This window comes from Leptonotus elevatus, chromosome 4, assembly GCF_054856555.1.
Source record: "Leptonotus elevatus isolate MCC_2025b chromosome 4, RoL_Lele_1.0, whole genome shotgun sequence".
Classification (NCBI taxonomy): domain Eukaryota; kingdom Metazoa; phylum Chordata; class Actinopteri; order Syngnathiformes; family Syngnathidae; genus Leptonotus; species Leptonotus elevatus.
The window spans coordinates 16,006,796-16,027,876 of NC_141242.1; the positions used below are offsets into that span (position 1 = coordinate 16,006,796).

General features: G+C 39.7%; 1 protein-coding gene across 4 annotated transcripts in view; it reads right to left on the bottom strand.

The window, feature by feature from the left end:
• Positions 1 to 432: 432 nt before the first annotated feature.
• fgd4a (FYVE, RhoGEF and PH domain containing 4a) overlaps positions 433 to 21,081 on the bottom strand; it is a 59,997-nt gene continuing 39,348 nt past the window's right edge. For 3 of the 4 annotated variants that reach the window (XM_086072805.1, XM_086072806.1, XM_086072807.1), the window contains exons 3-18: positions 16,586 to 16,738; positions 14,606 to 14,804; positions 10,572 to 10,995; positions 8,300 to 8,389; positions 8,056 to 8,201; positions 7,740 to 7,896; positions 7,522 to 7,660; positions 6,247 to 6,305; positions 6,029 to 6,175; positions 4,456 to 4,628; positions 4,088 to 4,118; positions 3,911 to 3,991; positions 3,704 to 3,829; positions 3,389 to 3,526; positions 3,160 to 3,300; positions 433 to 2,217 (exon numbers count right to left, since the gene is read on the bottom strand). In XM_086072805.1, the coding sequence (XP_085928931.1) occupies positions 1,957 to 2,217; positions 3,160 to 3,300; positions 3,389 to 3,526; positions 3,704 to 3,829; positions 3,911 to 3,991; positions 4,088 to 4,118; positions 4,456 to 4,628; positions 6,029 to 6,175; positions 6,247 to 6,305; positions 7,522 to 7,660; positions 7,740 to 7,896; positions 8,056 to 8,201; positions 8,300 to 8,389; positions 10,572 to 10,995; positions 14,606 to 14,804; positions 16,586 to 16,738 (2,465 nt within the window). In that variant the 3' untranslated portion in view covers positions 433 to 1,956. Of the gene's footprint in view, positions 2,218 to 3,159; positions 3,301 to 3,388; positions 3,527 to 3,703; positions 3,830 to 3,910; positions 3,992 to 4,087; positions 4,119 to 4,455; positions 4,629 to 6,028; positions 6,176 to 6,246; positions 6,306 to 7,521; positions 7,661 to 7,739; positions 7,897 to 8,055; positions 8,202 to 8,299; positions 8,390 to 10,571; positions 10,996 to 12,308; positions 12,929 to 14,605; positions 14,805 to 16,585; positions 16,739 to 21,081 lie in introns of those variants that run through there. The other variant, XM_086072808.1, reaches the window with a different exon arrangement.

Sequence of the window (21,081 nt, forward strand, 5' to 3'; positions counted from 1 at the left end):
TGAGTAAAAATAAAAGGCAACTTTTTTTCCAAGAATACAATATACAGAAAATGTAGAGAATATTTGACAGGGAAAAAAGTTTTTGTAGAATGAAGTTGTAGCATTGTTTTCTTTATTTTATTATTATTATGAATGCCTAAAGCTGTGAAGAGGAAAAATATCTTACAAGAAATTGGGCATATTTTGTGTGTGTGTGGGGGGGGGGGGGGGGCTGGTTGAGGATCTTGTTCAGGTAGTTTTTAACTTCTGGATATAAGGTCACTAGACAGTTGCTTCTTGTTTAAAAGTAATGCTTTTATGTTCATGTGCTAAATGTTAAATTCTGACATCATACATATAATTCTTACATTGCATTATTTATTTTTTTGCCTTCTGTATTACAACACACTTTTAGTATTTATTAGACGTTGAAAATCACACACAACAAACAAGCTTGATCCACAAATATTTAATGCACTTGTACACTTCTCAAACATTTGGAGGTGAGGAGATGCGCGCATACAAACAAGTGTTGGCTGTACATTCGGAACCGGCACATGGGGAAGCTTTGTGCTCTTTTATCTTATTTGGATACTAAGAAGGGTTTTTTAACAAAAACAACGTATAGGTACACCCATCCCCCCGTGTCAGTCCATACAACCACTGCATGTCTCACTGCAGGACACCTGACAAAATGTGGATATTAAGGAGGAGGTGTGGGGGGGGGGGGGGGGGTTCCCTTCTGGAGACAGATTTGTGCTACTTTCCGACAGCTCATGCTCATCATCATCTATAAATTACTTTAAATAATATAATTACTTACAGCATTAATAAAAAAATCACATTTACAATTCTTGCACCATCTTGTTAACATCTGATTGTGCATTTGCGCCTTTTAATAGAGAAGCTGCTCTATGCAGACTACAGTCATTAGTTGAACCATTCAGTCTTACACATGACCTGTGGCTGAGGCTGTTAGCGCTCGTCGCACTGCACCGATACACGGGACTCCTATTTTGATTAACAAACAAAAAAGGAAGAGAAATACAGCATTCATTCTATTTTACTAAAACATCATACCCAAGATGTACTGTCTTTATTTGACATGGTGCTCTGGAGGTCTGAGGCTGTAGAAAGCTTCATAAAGTTGAAAGTGAAGGGAGTTTAATTAAAGTGGACAAATCTATTTCATTTGGACATTCATTTTCTTTCTGCGTGTCTTCATTCGGGTCGCTGGAGCCTATCACACCTGATAGCACAAAGCATCTGCATTTTGGGCCAGATGCAGGATACACCTTGCAATGGATCACCAGTCAATCAGAGGGATAATGCATTTTCAACATCATCTTTATTATTAACAATAAATAATAAGAATAGTGTACTCAAAGCAGTTTATTTTTGTATTAAGATCTTAATAAATACCTGGGCCGGTGTGCTAAAAGTGAGCAATTGAATAGTCCTTGAGTGACTTGACTGTTTTAAAAAAATACAGTATGCAGTCTACACCAGGTGATCATAATCATAGAGTATGAGAGGATTGCATAGCAGCCCTGCAGGATGCTGTCTAGCATAACAACCTATTTATTATTCCATGGCTTTACCCTAATGAGTCAATGTGAGTATGAGGGACACCATCATCTTGTTCAGAGTTAATAAAAAAAATTAAAAAAAAAAGAGGGAGAATACTGATAATTTCCTATGTTATCAAAAAGGATGAGCAAAAAAAATAAAATAAAAAGCCATTTATACTGTACAGGAAAGAGAAGAGAAGATGGTGCAGTACAAGTCCACAGGCTCAATGGAACGCCCACACAGTCCTAGTGTTCTTTTAGTAATCCAGCACAGCTCTGGATGTCATCCAAGATCAAAACGTGTGGGGAGGAAAAGGCAGTTTATCCAGCACTCGCGTTGTCCTTTTTGGCCCAGCAAAGAGAGGAAGTGTCCGTCACGCAAATCGCAGCCAAACTCCCGGTGTCCTTACGAGCTGTCCGAGGCCGCTTCCTGCGCGGCGCCGTCCGCCATGGTGCCGTCGTTGGCGTGAGGGCGCTCGGGCACCTCTCCCGTCACGGCCACGCGGATCACTTTGAGCCAGCGTTGCTTGAGCTCCTCGCTCTCGGCGGCGAAGCTGTGGACGGACTTGGACTGGGACAGGCGGAAGCTGGCCTGAGGCTCCGCGGGGCGGCTGCTGTCGTCCACCGTGTAGCCCAGCAGCGGGATGGTGCTCTGGGCCTTCACGTCCTGCGGACATGTCACACAGGTTGAGCGCATACGTACGCTTAGTGTATACATTACATAAAAGTTTTTTTCTTTTGGACATTCGGACCCGCACACTCCACAGTTGTTACACATATAAGCCGCACCTGACTGTAAGCCGCAGGTGTTTTAATGTTACCGCACCGGGTTCCCGCTACTTTCTTTTCCATAATGAGGGCGCAAATTGTCTCGCTGTCATTCTGTCTCTCCTACTGTATTTGGGCTCACTTGGTTTGTTTTGCTCTGCCTGATGCTCTTGCGCTTCCTTTATAGTGCGCCCCCTTGTGATCTGATGGATAAGCCGCACCTTTGTATTAGCTGCAGGGTCGAATGCAAGTGAAAAAAAGTAGCGGCTTATAGTCCAGAAATGACTGTACCTACTTTCTCAGCACAGACGACAACAAGTGGAAAGTTTTGTTTTTAAAGATATGAACTCATTCACTGCCATCAACGTCAAAAATTGATTTGAACTATTTCTATTAGTTTAACATTTTTTCCACTTCTGTTAACAAAAGTATACATTTAGAACAGATATAAAAATGTGTGATTTGAGTTAACTATTAAAGTCATGTGATTAATTTCAATTAAAATATTTAATCGCCTGACGCCCCAATTTTTTTTTCAAGATTATTAAAAAAAAAAGTCTAGGTCTTCATACTCTTGTTAACAAAAGTGAAAAAAAAATGTTAAAACTATTTAAATGAGTTTAAATGACTTTTTGACATTTATAGGCGTCAATGGCAGTGAATGAGTTAATTTTACATGAAAAATAACAAAGTTAGCAAATTATATAAAATATTAACTTCCTACTGCTGAAAATGGCTCAACGAGACCAAGTATCCCTTTAAGCCGAATATTGCATGTAAACACATAGTCCGTGTTTTAGCAAAAGTTCTTTTTCCGTGCAACTGTCGGTGTTGCTTTTACCTGAGGAGCTCCATACAGGTAGAGCACCAGGCACTCCTTCTCTGGGATGACACACCACACCTTCTGCCAAGGTTTGTTCTTCTCACAATACTGCAGGAAGCCACACATGATGCTGCTGCCCGTGAACTGAGCCGCCTCGATCTAAACGGAAGCAAAGAAGGCTCATAAATCAACACGGGCCGCTTTTCAAGAACCGGAGATGCTCCTCTTTGATGTTTTTCGTGCTCACCTCCAGGATGCCTTTCTTCTTGCCCTCCGTGATGGTTTCTCCTGTCAGGATGGAGAAACAGTCCCTGCACACTTTGTTCACCTTGTTGCCGTCGTACTCCAGCGGCACCTTGTTATCGGAGCATTTCCAGCACACCACCTGGAGAGAAGGTAAACCGCGATCTTAAATGCGGGTACAATGACGTCCATTAAAAAGCATCAGCACGCGGCAGTCACGCCCACTCTCATGCGCCCAGAAAAAAAGGACAGAAATTGAAAAGCCGCAGATGCATCGGGTGTTCAGTCATGTGACAGCTCTGAAGCCTAAAACACTCACGTAGCCACAAGCTCTGCAGTGATGTCTCCGTCGCGTGAGGGCGTTAAAAGGTTCTTTACATTTCATGCACATTGTCACTTCATTGTCTCGTATCCAGCGAGGCGCGCGCTTCCCCAGCTCAGCATTCTACAGCACAAAAAATACATTTAAAAATAAATAAATAAGTCACACACCACATTGAGCATGTGATACTAACGCGGTACTAACCGAAACCTCCTCCACGTCCTTGGATGCGTTCTTGAATGATTCATTTTTTTGCTGGAAGACCTCGATGGTCTCTCGGAATGCCTGAAGGACACAAAATACAACATGCGTCAGCGATTTTCCAAGTAGTCAATGAAAGGCCTGATCCGATTTTTATAGTGATGATGTCACCACACGTACCTTGATCCAGCCCGCTTTATCCTGCTCGGAGCTGAAAGTCAAAATAAAGTACTTCAGAATTGTGAACTTCCTTCCGACCGTCACAGTCATAAAGTTTTTTTTAAGGCATTTATAGGGTCTAAATATGAACAATGACTTTTCTCATTTAGGCTAACTCTCCATTTTTAAGTGAAATGATAGTGTTCGCAGTGCAAATGACATACAATTACATCATTGTGGGGATGGTTGCGATATTTTATTTGTGTGCAATAAAACATACAATTCCTCTGCTGCTTCACTAAAATATATTTTTGTTCAGGAAGCCGAATGATGACGTTAGATGCAATGACTATGATTTTTATTTTTATTTAGGTGCAATGTAACTGTACCTGGCTTGTAGCTCCAAAGTCCTCTCCTTCCCTGAAACCTGGAAGGTGTGAGGGTAGTCCTCGTTGGTGGTTTCCAGAACTTTCATCCCATCAATGCCGATCCGCGTCCGAACCGTGTACTTGGGTCCTCCCAAGCTGAATTTGGGCACGCAATACAATAGCATGTTGTTGAACTGACATAGAAAGAAGAAAAAAGACATCTTAAAATTATTACAAGACAAGGGAGAACTTGTCAGATTTAAACACTGCAGGAAGTTTAAAAGGTCAACCCCCAAAATGTTCTTGACAAAAATATGTACTATGCAGCCCCACTCGTCTAAACACAGTATTCTGATTAAAAATTGCGTTTGTGGAATATCAATATTAGCAAAAATCCCCCATTTCCATCTCGGGGGGCGGCCATTTTGCCACTTACGGTCGATTTAAAATGACATCACAATTGCACAGGGCCCAGGTAACAACCAATCACTTCTTTTCTGAAGCTAAGCCGTGATTGCTCCCCCCGTTTTCTGATAGGTCGTTAACCTAAGCGAGAGCATTTGTGATGTCATGGCAAGTGGAAAAATGGCCGCCTCCTGGAATGGATAAAAACGGAGATTGTGATGCTCATATTCCACAAGTGCAATATTAACTCATTCACTGCCATTGACGGCTATAGACGTCAAAAATTAATTTGAACTATTTCTATTAGTTTCATATTTTTTTCCACTCTTGTTAACAAGAGTATGAAAACCTAGATTTTTTTTATTGTACATTTAGAAAATTTGTGAGTTAACTAGTGAAGTCATGCGATTACACATTTTAATTGCCTGATGCCTCTAATTTTTAATAATCGTTTCTTTTTTCTTTTTTTTAATCGTGTCAGGCGATTAAAATTTTTTATGGTAATTAACTGCATGACTTCAATAATCAACTCACGATTAATCACAAATTTTATATCTGTTCTAAATGTATAATAAAAAACATTTCTAAGTTTTTATACTCTTGTTAACAAAAGTGGAAAAAATGTTAAACTAATATAAATAGTTTAAATTAATTTTGAATGTTAATAGCCGTCAATGGCGGTGAATGAGTTAAAGGGGAAGTCAACCCCCCCACCCCAAAAAAATCTAAATCTAAATATGGTATTCAGGTTTAATATTGTGTTAGTGGAATACGAGTTAAGCAGCAAAATCCATATTTTAGTCAATAACAGAAGGCGGCCATTTTGCCACTTGCTGTCGAGTAAAAATGACATCACAGTTCCCCGGTCTCAGGTAACAACCAATCACAGCTCAGCTTCAAAAAACAGGTGAGCTGTGATTGCCGTGTTGCCTGAGCCCTGAGCAACTGTGATGTCATCTTCAGTCGACAGCAAGTGGCAAAATGGCCGCCCCCTAACATGGATAAAAACAACTGGATTTTGTTTTTATAATTACTTGGATAAAATCAACTAAATGGATGTAACCATTTGTAGAATTTTTTTTGTGAGACATTAATTTACATGACCGCCACACCCCCTCACCAAATTTCTTAATCCACTCTAGCCCGTCTCTCGTCACTTGAGCACATTTCGCTGTTGTGTTGGTCTCACCAGGAAAAGGTATCGCTCCATGGCCGAGGTGTTCCTGGCTGCCAGCTTGAGGATGTGACCTTCTTTGATGAACTCGTTCGAGGCATGAACGATGTCCTCCTCCTCCCCGAGCATCTCGTAAATCTCCATCAATTTCTTCAGATTTTCCTGAATAAAATACGTTACGAGTGTTTTTGAGGCACGGCTGTGAAGAGGATGATTTTATCAGGCACACTTACAGACTTCCGAATGGCGCTGTTGGAGTGAGTCGCTGCTGTGGCGATGATTTCTAAGGATTCTGGGAGAGTCAAAGGCAAACTTTAAGATCAAATCACAAATGACACACTGAAGAAGGTTGATGGTTTTAGCCTGAGAGGCCTCGGAGAGAGCATTCTGACATGTACGTCACTGCTGCTGGTGACCCAATACTTATTAATAATATGAAGTCTTGTGACAAGTGTGTTCGCTAACGTTTGTCGTTTTTCTTCTTCTAAATGTATTGTAATTTAGCATGTATAAATTTGTTGAGTAATGTGTGTGGCTATAGCAGCGTAAAAATAGAATCCAATCAGGACTTGAGTCTCACCTTCCTTTATTGTCAATTGGCTGGCTTTTACAGTAATTCATCATGTAGCCACTAGCCATTCTTAGAGTGCAGCCATCATAAGCAGCACCCATGATGTCACTCGTTCCGGTAACGTCAGTGGCATGAAATGGCTTGAAATACTTTTTATTTCTATCGCAGAGCAGTTTTGTGAATCATTGACATTATTTGAGCAGCAACTTTGTAATTTTGTGGAGCAATTTTTTTTGCATGCTAAATCGCAGTGACCAGAAAAAACAATAACAATATAACAAATTTACAACGTTTTTTGTTTTTAAAAACAAAACTTGATGTAATTTAATTTTGACAAAATGTATTGTGCAGACATCAAACGTTAAAAGTAAAAACTCAAGACTCTATTGTAAAAACAAACTAAAACATTACTGATACAAATATTTTATATAGCCTACTTAAATTAGCTATAGGCATAATTTGCTTATTGACCACGGTTCTGTTTAATATTTTTTTACAGATAGTTAATGAATTTTGTTGGATGTTCTCCGCTTTAACATGGTTTCAGCAAGAAGCACTGAATTCCGAATGCGCTAGCCGTGCCAATCTTAGCTTAGCCTAGCAATTAGCATGACTTCTCCATCTTTCGTCATCCTTCTATGAAAACTATTCATGCCAAAAGTGTAGCTTGTTTGCCAGCTTGGAGGCGATAATTACTGACTCGGGAGCAACGTGTTTGGGCGCACTAGTAGCCAGCCGAAGCTCATTTCTAGCTAGATGCTGTGGCGTAGGCAGCACAGAGCTCCCCCTCGACATCTGACTACCCACAGTAGGTGGCGTGAGCTCAGTGAAGCTTTTTAGGGACCGTCTCAACGGTGGATTCTTAGTTTTGCAATCCGCCGTTCTTTCGTGAGGCGCAAAATGCTCATTTTGAAAAGAGCTGAGTTTGTCATCTTACTTTCTGCGTCTCGTCTGTCAGGGTCGTCTTGAGGAAGTTTCTTCAGGTAGTCCTTGAGGAGCATCTCGTATCGAGGGACTCTCTGCACAGGTTCCAACATGTGATGCTGAAGTGTAAGACTGCCACAAGCCTCTTGACTCTGCACACGCAAAGAAAACTCATTTCAACCTCGCCGAGCGTTTCAGTTAGACGTGCTTTACTGTAAACGTTTAACGGACCTGTATCTCCTGAATGATGGACTTGAACTGTGGCGATCGGTCGCTCCACTGTTTCAGCAGCTCCATGGCCTTGTCGAAGTTCTTCACGTACTCGGCGTACATTTTGAGGAAGGGCGTGAGCTTCTGGAGGATGTCTCCGATGCGAGGTGTGGACTCCCTGCAGGGAGGCGGAGCAAGAGCGAGATTCAAAACCTGCAGGATTGCATGAGCCCATAGGTCGGCTGGCTTTTGCATTTATGATCATCGCGCGGCTTTGTTTGCAAAAGAAGAATAATACTAAAAAATGCTCAAAACACTTTGAAGTCACCATACTCACCATTCTCCCATCCGTTTCTCTAAGTCAGGAAGCAAAAACTGACTGTGGAAAGTGTTGATGGAGGAGATATTGGAGAAGATATTTTTCACCACATCCACGGGGAATGTTCCTTTATTTGCCTCTTCCATGAGCTTGGTACAAAATACCTACAGCAGCAAACCACGCTTAGTAACATTTCTGCCGGGAGAGCACTGAATTGCGTGATATGACGAAAACAAGAGACGTGGCAAGAACTCCATCTCACCTGATCCAGCAAGTTGAGTCTCGTAACGTAGGCCTTTTCTGTATGCAAGAGCTCACTGGCAATTTTAAACAGTTTCTGCTCATTTGTCTCCTGAAAACGACAAGGACACGTTAGAAAGCAACTCCAGGCACAAGTCACATCGTGGTCGCCGTCATCAATTTATATTTAGGAAAGGAAATCCCACAATGATCACTGAAAATGATTAATGAAAATCCGACATTTGACCACAGGGACATATGTCCTCTAGCTAGTATCTTTAAACTTGTAATCTGAAATTTGGTGTCATGGATGGGCACCACAGTGAACACGGACCAAAAAAAGTAAAAAGAGATTAGAAAGAAAACAAAAGACAAGCCTATTCAAGTAAAAGACTATCAGCCCATCTCCAAGTAGCTTGCTGTTCCTGTGACTACGGTTGCACATATTAAAAAAGAGGAAAATGGCTGACAACTTGAGAGAACAACCTGGTGAGCTCGGAACTGTTTACAGCGCAAAAAAATTCAGTCCATACTTTTGTTATTTTCAAGTTATTTCAGCGAGCATTTGTGGGGTTTCCTTTCATTAAAAGAAGTGTACCAGCAATTTTGTCCACGGGTGCCTCAAAAAAATAAATAAAAAATAATAAAAAATCAATGAGTTTGGAGAAATGGTGCAAAATAAAGAAGTGTTTTTTGGGGGTGTAAATTTGCATGCACAATTCTCTCTGCACTCACAGAAAGACAAAAAGCAGATCACCAGGAATTCGGTTGTGAAAAGAAGCGTTTGTTGTATTTACTTGACTGTACTAAACCAATTATGAGCCTCTAATGATTGACTGCGCATACAGTTTGTGCTAACATAGCACGTAGCACTCGAGCGCGCTATTGACACAAAGGTGACAGTGGGTACAGCCAGCCTGGGGTCTCTCAACAGGAAATGAAAATATGGAAGAAGGGAAATAACACGACAGACAAGCATTGTGAGGCAAACAGTCATAGACACAACCAACAATAACTGAGAGGGGAAAAGCAAACAATCCCAACAAAGCATCACCTAATCAACTTTGGACTTGTGTGTTGTTTTGTTTGCTTATTTGACTAGAATTCAGACAAATATACAGCACATACTGTGTTCTCCAACACACCTGATATGATCAGCTCATCAACAAGCTCTGCATAAGCCTACTAACGCTCCTGTTCATTGGAATCAGCTGTGTTGGAGGAGGGAAACCTCTCAAACTTGCAGGACTCCAGCACACGGGGACCAAGTTTGCCCATCCCTGAAACAATGTATCTCTGTTCGTCTATCGATGTCAGCGACTTATAGAGGCAAAAGTTAAAGTAAAAAGTGGCTTTGTTGTGCAGAAAAGAGCCAATACCTTTAAAAACAAAATGTGCCACTTGCTGTCGACTGAAGATGACATCACCTGTGCTGAGGAAGTAGGTAATGACCAATCATGGCTCATCCAGAAAACAGGTGAGCCGTGATTGTCGTTACCTATTTCCTCAGCACAGATGATGTCATCTTCAGTTGACAGCAAGTGGAAAATTTAGATTTTTTAAAGATTTTAATTGCACATGAAAAATAAGTATCCCTTTCATCTGTTACTAAAATAAGTTATTTGCAGGTGGGTGCAGTATAATTAAAGTTTAATTGGCATAGCCTCACAAGAGTATATCATAGTAGTAGCCCTTCACATTACCTATGAAGTAGCTTTCTTCTTTCTTTTTTTTGCTTTTGTATTGCTTAATCGCGAATACCAAATAAGCACAAATAAACAGTAATGGGAAAAATAAATGTAGTAATAAATTCTAAAACTATTCGACAGACATCCCCTAATTATGTTTGTAGCTGGATATGAAGCTCAGCATGTCCACTATGTCATGAGTGGAATATAAAATATATAAAAACTTTTCAGAAAATCAAAATATGTCTGTTACGTTTGTTGGATAGTCGTGAAAAAGGTGCTGATAAAATGCAAAAATGTTATTCCTATCGGCACACTCACACATTTTGCATGTACTGTATGTTGTCCTCTTGAAGTTAATTAAGGGAGCTTGATCAATATGTCTCCTTATAAAAGCACAACAATGAATATGAAGTTCAATTTAAAAAAATCGCACATTTTTGGAGTGAAATGGGGACGTCTCAAAGGCACCTTATATTGATTCAAATACTGCGCATGAATACTTGTGGGCTGTTTACGTCGGCGACTTGCGATTCATCGTCATCGTCATCGTCATCATCAGACAAACAAAGAATTGACGACTACAAACAGCAGTTTTGCACGCACCTTCTGCTCTGTCCTGGCCTCTTCTTTTGGAAGTTCCTGTTCCGCGTTAGTCCCACTCTCTTCATTCTCATGAGAGCTTTCAGAACCAGTCCTGTCCGTGCGTGAACTCGAGTCCTCGTCCCCCCTGTCTGTGCGTCCCGTATCTCCATTCACCAGCTCAGTCGTGTCTAGTCTCCCGTTTTCGCCATTGCACGCCTTTTTCTCCGCCTCCTTGTCCTGCTCCATCTGGGCTAGCACCCCGTTAGCCGTGGGTATGTGAGCATCCTGCAGTTGGGACGCCACACAGTCCAGTTCCACCGTGGAGAGATTCTCCTCAATCTTGGCAGCCTCCGCCAGCTTGTGGGAGGTCCAGTGCGCCGGACTGCAGTTGGCCGACCCTCTGCTCTGTTTGAACGGCGAGCTGTCTCTCTTGTTGTCTGTGTTGCTGCAAGAGCAAAGCAGAAAAGTTGATTAAGACCGGGAGAAGTAAAAAAAAATAAAATAAAAGACGAACTGTTAGTTCAGGAGCTGTTCGAGCTGGGTTGCCGATCAGGAAGTGGCAGAAGAGTAAGTGGAGAGCCTTTGCATGCGGGTTAAAAATAAAACTTGCACCGACTTCCAGACCTCTGCCTTGCGAGGTTGGCGTGAGGCACAGGGGGTGTGTGTGTGTGTATGTTATGTGTGTGCGCGTTGAGGTACAGTAATGAGGAGGACAGGAGCAGCTCACTCCCCAGAGGTAAAAGCTGTCCTAGTTCTACACACACCTGTCTTACAAATCGGGTTGCACAACTTATAATTACCATTTGCTTTATAAGCTTGAATGGGATGGGGGGGAAGAAAAAAAAAACCTGCCAAAAATAAATACAAATACATGCAGCTGTTCTACATCCTGCACACACAACAGCTGTTTCAATGTGGACCCACCCTCCCCCCCACCCACCCCACCCACCCCACACAGAAGCTTAATTTCCTCACAGTCCTGTACACTAGCGCTTCATACCTTACACTTCTGTAAAGTAACAAAAGCTTCATAATCAAACCTTGACAATTTTCTTCGAGGCGGTCACCGTTACTGTGCACGTCCGGGAGAAACAGGAAGCGGTGTATAAATAGAGGAAGAACAACACACTGCCGCAACGCCGCTTGTCCCCTGTTGCGTTTAAACATGAAACGTCGTCACGCTTACCTCTCGGGCGAGCAAAGAACACTGAATATTCCACTTTTGTGCGCACAACAAGCTCTTCATGCGGCAAACATTAAATGAGATACATAAGGGAGTTTTAAAAGCAGGTAGAAGCTTCGTGCCGAAGCCGTTAAGTTCCATGTGAACCAGATTAGAAGGCTAATTCTGTTCGCAGAAGCTGCAGGCCGCTCTCTCTAGTAGCAGGACGTCTTGGGGGATAATCCCCTGCAGTGCTGTAGTGGTCCCGAGTGGGTGAAAAAAAAAAAAGACACATGCAGTCACTCTGATTAACCCAATTTTAACATTTTAAACGGCACCGAATTGTACGATTCTGCTTATTCTTTAGTCCAAAATAAAGGTGAGAGAGAATTTGGACTAAAAGTGATGACAAATCTACAGTCAGAGTCAGCCGGACACCGGTGGCGCTTCTAGTAACCTAATTTCGATGACCTTAAAAAAAGAGGTTAGCCACCAAATCCAAGCACGTCATGTTTGTTTCAAATATTGTGACAACACGATGATAAGAGAAAGTGATGAAATGACAGATGAGAGCGGCGCCGCTGAATGATCCATACCTCTTCATCTTGGCTTTCATGTCCCAACTGCCCTCCCACAACTGAATGAGGAGCCGGGTGTGCCCTCGTCTTCTCAAATCTGCTTTCATCCCCTCGCCAAATGCTGACCTGTAAACGTGTGCGCTAGGCTAATCCCTTCCCCAGTTCTAGGCGGCGGCTTCGTCTGAACGAGTATCGCGGAGGCAGTCAGAGCACTTTGACGGCAGGACTTCTGCTTTTGGTCCTCGTCTTGAACGCCATCGGAAATGTTGGGAAAGACGACGTTTTTCCGTTTGTGCCATCTCAAGGTGTCGGCACGATTATGACAGCTGCATTATTGCCTACACTGAGCAGTACAATGTGAGAAAACACTGTCAACTCGTCATACTCTTGCAGACCACTTGGTGGGAAAAACAAAACAAACATATTTGGCTGTATTCCAATATTTCCTTGGATTGTGGCACTTAATGCAGTGGGATGGGTCAATGCTATTCTATATTCTAACGGTATGATAAATAAGAACAAAATATTGCGAGAGAGACAGCGAGAGAGGGAAAGAGGAATACAGAGAAAATATTTGGCACATTAACTCATTCACTGCCATTGACGGCTATAGACGTCAAAAATTAATTTGAACTATTTCTATTAGTTTAACATTTTTTTCCACTTTTGTTAACAAGAGTATGAAAACCTAGATATAAAAAAAGAAAAGACATACAGAGAAAAAATATGTGATTAATTGTGAGTTAACTATTGAAGTCATGCGATTAATTAGAAATAAAAAATGTAATCGCCTGACGCGAATTAAAGATTATGAAAAATTTGGGGTGTCAGGCGATTATATTTTTTAATCGGAATTAATCACATGACTTCATTCGTTAACTCACAATTAATCACAAATTTTATATCTGTTCTAAATGTACAAATAAAAAAATATAGGTTTTCATACTCTTGTTAACAAAAGTAGAATTTTTTTTAAACTAATATACATTTTTGACATCTATAGCCGTCAATAGCAGTGAATGAGTTAAGAAATGTGTACCATATTATGTTGAAATAAATAAATAAATAATGATGTTAACATTCTTCTTCTGTTTTCCTTCTTCTTAGCATTTCACAGTGTCCCATCACCAGTGAGCTATTTTTAGAGCAGGCCCATGGGCTACTCATGTTGTCTTTGGGGCTAACTAGTACACACTGGCATCTACACGTGTACAGTATGTGTGGATTTTTTTTTCTCATCTAACCTCACTACATTCCCTTCCTCCTCTGTATGTAACTGCTCAGGAGAAGGAGGGGGGAGGGGGAGGTGAATTGGACGCAATTAATGGCCTGTTTATTAAATTTTGCAAGCAGCCAATCATATTGTGCCCTGGTTCGGCGTTCCCTCAAAAAAAGAAAAGAGGAGCTTATTACCAGTTACAATTAGTATTAGCAGTAATTTGAACCTTGACTTTTTAAAACCGGTAAAGGGCCCAAACCTATATGATCCTTGTGATGAAATCAATGACTTGACAAGGGGGAAGAGGGGATTTCATTGATCATTGTGAGGTGCGGCCTGTGATTGAGGGCTATACAAATTGACTTGACATGATCAACTGAAGCAACAATGTCTTCAAACTCTTCAACTCTCCATTCAACTTTCTTCATAGAGCACTTTAACAACAACCACAGCTGTAACACAGCACTGTACATGAAACATACAAGACTACACTAAATACAACAACGAACAACTACGTGAAATACTATTTTCTGATTAAAATACACGAGAGCGCCCTCGGCACGATACGGGTGCTTAATTTGCCTCACTTTTAACTTGAAGACTCTAAAACATTCATTCTGAATGGCAAGACCACAAGGCACTTTCTCTTTTTCCACAGTCTAAAATGTATGTCCCAAAAAACAAACAATTGCGTTTCATGTAAACTAAACGTTTTTTTGAAACACCAACCCTAAATGACCTCTGCATTGACACACTGTAACTGTAAAACACTGCAATTCTTATGATTTGTTCCTCAGTAATAATGTTTTGCCAATATTTTTCCAGGATAGTAAAACAATACAGTTGTTAACCAACCAGCAGTCTTTATACTCATTAACATAATACATTCTTTCGAAACAGAGTACTTACATACTTTTAGAACAATGTGAGGTTATTGGAGGAAATGAGATGTAGCAAGTTATTCCCAGCAGAAACAAATGAATCATTGAGAGGCTCCACTATTTGCTCAAATTTGGAATCACCACGGGCAGAACATAGATTTGATCTATGCTTGCGGATCCCACACAGCAGAAGAGAGGAAAATGCTCCTTCCTACCTGTTCTCCTCAAATTGGCTGATGAGGTCTGATACTTTGGAGTGTTTGATTCTCACTCTCTCCCGGTTTGTCGCCCCCCTTCCTCCTCCACCACCTCCTCCCTCCTCCATCCCAGGTCTAAAATGGGGTTTCTGGTTGTGAGCCAGCGGGGATGAGAGCTCCGTCACCGGGCTCTGAAGGTGTGCTGGCTTGGGAGGCACTATGGACAAAATATCAAAATAAATCATGCTGGCTTTTGCTGAGGCGCATATCAGCGGATTTCCAGATGGGGTAAACCACTGCAATGCAAATTGAGGCCTGAGGGGGGCACTGCGTGTTGTGTGGGAGAGCCACTCAATAAAACATGGCTGCTCCGTTTGCTATGAGTCACGTGTTTATCAGAGCTCGCGTTTGAAGGCTAAATGTCCGGCATGATTAACTGCTAAAGAAGAAGCGTTGTGTGTCTTATCTGTGTCGAATGATTAACCAGGGAAAATAAAAGAGGAACCAAGTTCAACGTTGGCTGGTATCAGAGTAACTTACATCAATCGATTCCTCTTTTCAGCGCTTCTCTTCGCTGGGTGTGACGCGCGCACTGCTTAACACTGTGCAATGTGACTGATGTATGAAGTACGATGATGAGAATGCGATGAGGGATGTTATGACACACAAAAAGGTTATGCCTAAAATGAAAACAATGACTTCATAAATTAGACTGTGTGAGTGCATTGGTTGTGTCTTTTCTACACAGTAAATTTTGTAGAGTACATTTGACTCTAAACAGAGTCAATTTGGTCCTACTCTCAACAGAGTAACATTTACACTTGGAAGATGGTCAAATAAAAGGTACATTTTACTCCAAGTATTTTTAACTCATTCACTGCCATTGACGGCTATCGACGTCAAAAATTCATTTGAACTATTTCTATTAGTTTGAAAAAAAATTCTACTTTTGTTAACAAGAGTATGAAAACCTAGTATTTGTTATTGTACATTTAGAACGGATATAAAATTGTGAGTTAACTAGTGAGGTCATACGATTGATTATGATTACAAGTCTTAATCGCCTGACGCCCCAAATTTTTAATATTTTTTAATAATTTTCTTTTTTTCTTTTTTTATTCATTCACTGCCATTGACGGCTATAAACATCAAAAAATCATTTAAACAATTTCTATTAGTTTAACATATGAAAACCTAGATTTTTTTTATTGTACATTTAGAACAGGTATAAAATTTGTGAATAATCGTGAGTTAACTATTGAAATCACGCGATTAATTACAATTAAATAATTTAATTGCCTGTTGCCCCTAATTTTAAATAAATCGTTTTTTTTTAATGAATTTATAGCAGTGAATGAGTTAATATACGAGAAAATTGGCCTATGCCACGACAAAAACCTAGTAACATTTTTTTTCACTCAGAAATTCTAAGTACATTTTAGAAGGATTCCTGAATACATTTTACAAGTTTGTTAAAAAAAAAAGTTGCACAAGGTTTAATGAAACAAACTCATGACCTTCAGCTTGGGTGACTGCCACTCTACCATCTGAGCTATGCCATTCCTACTGTTTGCTGATATCCAAAGGGAGACTAAACATATCGTTTTTGGTCTCTTGGAGGTACTCTTGCATGACATTCAGGTAATGTACATTTTCTACATTTCTATACAATATGGGTTTTGTTCCAGCTGACACGAGCGATATACTAACACACAGTAGGAGCGGCATGGCTAAGGGAGTAGATCGGCTGTAGCCCAACCTGTAGTTGTGGGTTTGTTCCTCAACCCTTGAGTGACTTTATTTATTTTTTTAAAACTTGTAAAAAAATAATAATCTCAAAATGTATAGGATAGGCAAATTCTATGATACTTTCCTTAGAGTGGGACCAAATATACTCGGTTTAGAGTAAAATTTACTCTCCAAAATATACTGTATAACCTCTAAGTGCAGAATGTCTATGTAGATAAGTGCAGTCATAAATCGGCCATGATTACGTACGTGGTGGTTTGGACTGTGACAGCGGCCTCTTGTCAGAACTTCTTCCATTGACCCCAGTCTGGCTCTTCTCACTGCCCGCACTGCTTGCTCGACTCAGACTCGCCTGCCCGCTGGAGTTACTAGTGGACCTGCATGGTGAAGTACTGTCCACAGCTGAAGGACACAAAGCGAAAGCAAGCGTGATCATTCAAATAAAAACTTGCCGAGCAGTTTCTGTGATGTCATATATCCTGTCATGGTGGTTTGATGTGGTTTGATGTGGTTTGATGTTCAACTGTAGTTTACTTAGGATGTGGATTACTGTATTGATATCAGTATGAATAGTCACCAAGTACCAAATACTGATGGATACCAATAGTACTTTTTATACATAATTATATACATAATTGGGGGGGGGGGGCAGAACATTTTTAACTCATTCACTGCCATTGACAGCTACAAATTGTAATCGCCCGACGCCCCACATTTTTAATAATGTTTTCTTTTCTTTTTTTTAATTCATTCACTGCCGTTGGTGGCTATAAACGTAAAATATTAATTTGAACTATTTATATTAGTTTAACTTTTTTTTTTGTTAACAAGAGTATGAAAACCTAGATTTTTTTTGTACATTTAGACCAAAATGTACAAACAATTAATTATTGTAATTAATGTGATTAATTACAATAAAAAAATAATAATCGTCTGACGCTCCTAATTTTTAATAATCTTTTCTTCTTCTTTTTTTTTTAAAATTAGGGTCATCAGGCGATTACATTTTTTTTATTGTAATTATTCACATGACTTCACTAGTTAACTCAAGATTAGTCACGAATTTGATATATTTTCTAAATGTACAAAACATTTTTTCTAGGTTTTCATACTCTTGTTAACAAATGTGGAAAAAAATGTGAAACTAATAGAAATAGTTCAAATGCATGTTTGACGTCTATAGCTGTCAGTGGCAGTGAATGAGTTAATAGTGAGTTAATTAGTGAAGTCATGTGATTAATTACGATTACAAATTTTAATTGCCTGATGCCCCTAATTTTTAAATAATCTTTTTTCAAAAAAATAATTATATATATATATTATTTATTTTTTGCGTCAGGCGATTACAACTTTTAACCATAATTAATCGCATGACTTCACTAGTTAACTCCCGATTCATCACAAATGTTATATCTGTTCTAATACAATAAAAAACATCTAGGTTTTCATACTCGTTAAAAAAAGTGGGAAAAAAATGTTAAACTAATGAATTTTTGACATCTATAGCCGTCAATGGCGGTGAATGAGTTAAGAAAGACCTGTATATCACAATATAGCATTTTGCTTTAAATTAATTATAATCTTCGCTTTTAGTTCCTTATCATAAAATGGCCACATGAGGGCAGAAGACACTGATATTGATCACGGTCACCTATATCTTGATATAAACTGCTCTACAACCGTGTTTCTGTGGGGATTTTTATTCATTCACTTCTCACGCTTGATGGCTTGTACGCACACCAAAGCAATCCAAGAAGGCCGTTATTGGACCTTGCACCAGGGGAAACTATAGAAGTGAGCCCAACCCCTAACAAGTATTTATAATGACCTCCAGAGTGCAGCTCTTTGATGACAACAGCATTTGGTTAAGAAAGAGTTTACAGAATGGACGTGTGTCTTTTACTTTTGTTCATATTGTGCATGATGTGACAAACACTCCACTACACGACGTGGATAGCCTAAAATCCATTCCAATTAACTACCCTGGATGAGACTATTTAGCTAATAGTCCAGCTGATGATCCAGTGAGGGTCCATCCAACCAACTGGACCCAGCTGGTGCAGCACTGCTATTTATTTAGCTCGACAACAGTGAGGTAATGGAGCGACACACACAGACTGGCACATTAAACAGTAGCCTTGATCTCGTGCTGAGTTCTTTACCTCGCATACGTCTTTATGGTACGGGTCAACAGCCACCTCATCGTTTAGCGAGATATTTCCCATGTAAAGTGGTCAGTCACTTGAAGGTGATGTGCGATTACCAAGTGGTATCAGTACACTATATAGAGCTCGATGCCAAGATTAGTGCAGCTTTCTGCTTGCCTGTTTGGATAAACACTGTGTTGCTGGATTATTTGTGGAAGCTGAATCTTAAAAGCCTAAAAGCATCCAAACCACAGAATGTCAAACAACTTATCATTTAGGTTAGTCCTTCATCACTAAAGCCCGAATCTTTTCTGGGTGGAAGTGAGAGAGAAAATTAGTGGACGGTGGTTTCGATTTGTGCAGGAATGTGCTTATCTATTTAAATATCCAGACAACATGGTTTGGTCGGGCCAGAGTTTAATCAACTCTGGATTGCAGCTAATTCCAAAGGATGCTTCAGTACACTTTATAGGCTTGCTAATACACTACTACTATATTTGGCCAGTTTTTTTTTTTTTTTTTTTACATTCAGTGGCTGGACCCAGAGTTAGTCAACTAAAACCAACAATATCCGAGACTTCAAAAATGGTGGAATGCACAAGCTGTGCGCTCACTATACACTTCACGACTAGGATTGCCTTATTTTTGTGGTCTTAAGGAACAATTAGAAACAAAAATAATGTTAGGCTTACTTTTAGAAGAAAAGAAAGATCAAAGCACATGCACAAGCACTAATGTGTGTCCTGTAGGTGTCTTCAAACTTCTAACTCAGTCTGTCTATTTAAAGATTGAAATGTAGCTACTGTGCGGTTTGGCATCATAGTTTTGAATATGGATGGATCATGACCTTTAAAAAGTCTGGTGATTTTTGACGATCCCAATTTTATTCATAACCAACCGTCTGCCAATGTTCCAAACTTGTTTTATTGTAAAACATGGAACAATACCTGTGAAACAATACAAATGAGTCGTTTTAATTGCATTAGATGCAGTTCTCTCAAATAAAAAAAAAAATCATCAGAAGAGGACAGTGGCTGACTTTTTCAGACTTCTGTGTAGGGAAATGAGATCAGCAGACAAGATCAGTCTTAATTTAGGGATCAGAGGATCACGCACCTCCCCTTCCCCTTAATTCCATGCAATTTGAAAGGAAAAGCTAAATTGGGATATATGTCTTCTTTAAAATCTGTTATTTTCCCCCCCAAGTATGGTATCTGTATTTTGTATTGGTATCGGTGACTACTCAAGAGTTGAGTTCTTGTATGGGTCTGGAGAAAAAAAATGGTATCAAACATCCCTGGATAAAATTCAACAGCTCATGAGTTAGTTCCTTTGTAAAGCAAATCAAATATTGCATCCTTTGCACAACATTAACTAAAACAAGTTTTGGACACATACAGTATATAGAACAATGGGTTGCACCTTTACATACAGTACATAGTAGTTAATAAATGAGTGTGTTTATAACCCTCAGTGTCAATCAAAGCAGATGTTCTTGAATTTTCTGCTTACTAACCTCTATGTCAATCTCTATGTCTGAAACCGAAAGAAGGAAAAAAAAAGCCACAGAATCATATAGTCCGTTACTATTTTTACACTCTGACCGTAATTAAAGACAACAGCACAGTCTGAGTGGAAACAGCTCCACACTGTGTCTGGGAGAACGGAGTCTTAAAAAAAAAAAAAAAGAGGCTCAGAAACGTCCGATCAATTCCGAAGACAGCCTCAGGAATGAGTGCTTGCCCCCTTTCTTGCCTCCCACGGTCACATCGGGAGATCATGAGAAAATATGCAACACTTTTTAATGCAGGATCCCATTGAGAGCACCAAGGCTGCAGACTGTGTTCCACAAGCCACTTTCACCTTGGAGGATGGCAGGGGGTGAGCCTGTCACAGCCCCGAGGGTTGTTTTTAAAAGCGTCACACGCCAGTCTGCTATGCAGCTGTAAACCACACTACTGTTAGAGAAAGCTTCGCTACTGTGCTTTTTTGCAAATATAAAAACAAGTCAATGTCAATAAATGCAAAGTTTAAAAGATTAACTAAAAGAAAGTTCAGCAGGATGAGAACCAGCCTGGCAATATATATTAACTCATTCACTGCCATTGACAGCAATAGACGTCAAAAATTAATTTGAACTGAATTAGTTTAAAAAAAATAATAATTTTTTGTTAAGAGTATGAAAGCCTAGATTTTTTTTTGTACATTTAGAACAGATATAACATTTGTAATTAATCTTGAGTTAACTCATGAAGTCATGCGATTAATTACGATTACAAATTTGAATCACCTGATGCCCCTAATTTTTAAGAATTGTTTCTTAATTTATTAATTTTTTTAAGAAAAGATTATTAAAAATTAGGGGCATCAGGCGATTACAATTTTTAATCGTAATTAATCGCATGACTTCACTAGTTAACTCACGATTAATCACAAATGTTATACCTGTTCTAATACAATAAAAAAAATCTAGGTTTTCATACTCTTGTTAACAAAAGTGGGAATTTTTTTTATACTAATGTTAAAATGATTTTTTGACGTCTATAGCCGTCAATGGCAGTGAATGAGTTACTTTTTTAAAATCTTCTTTAAAAAAGT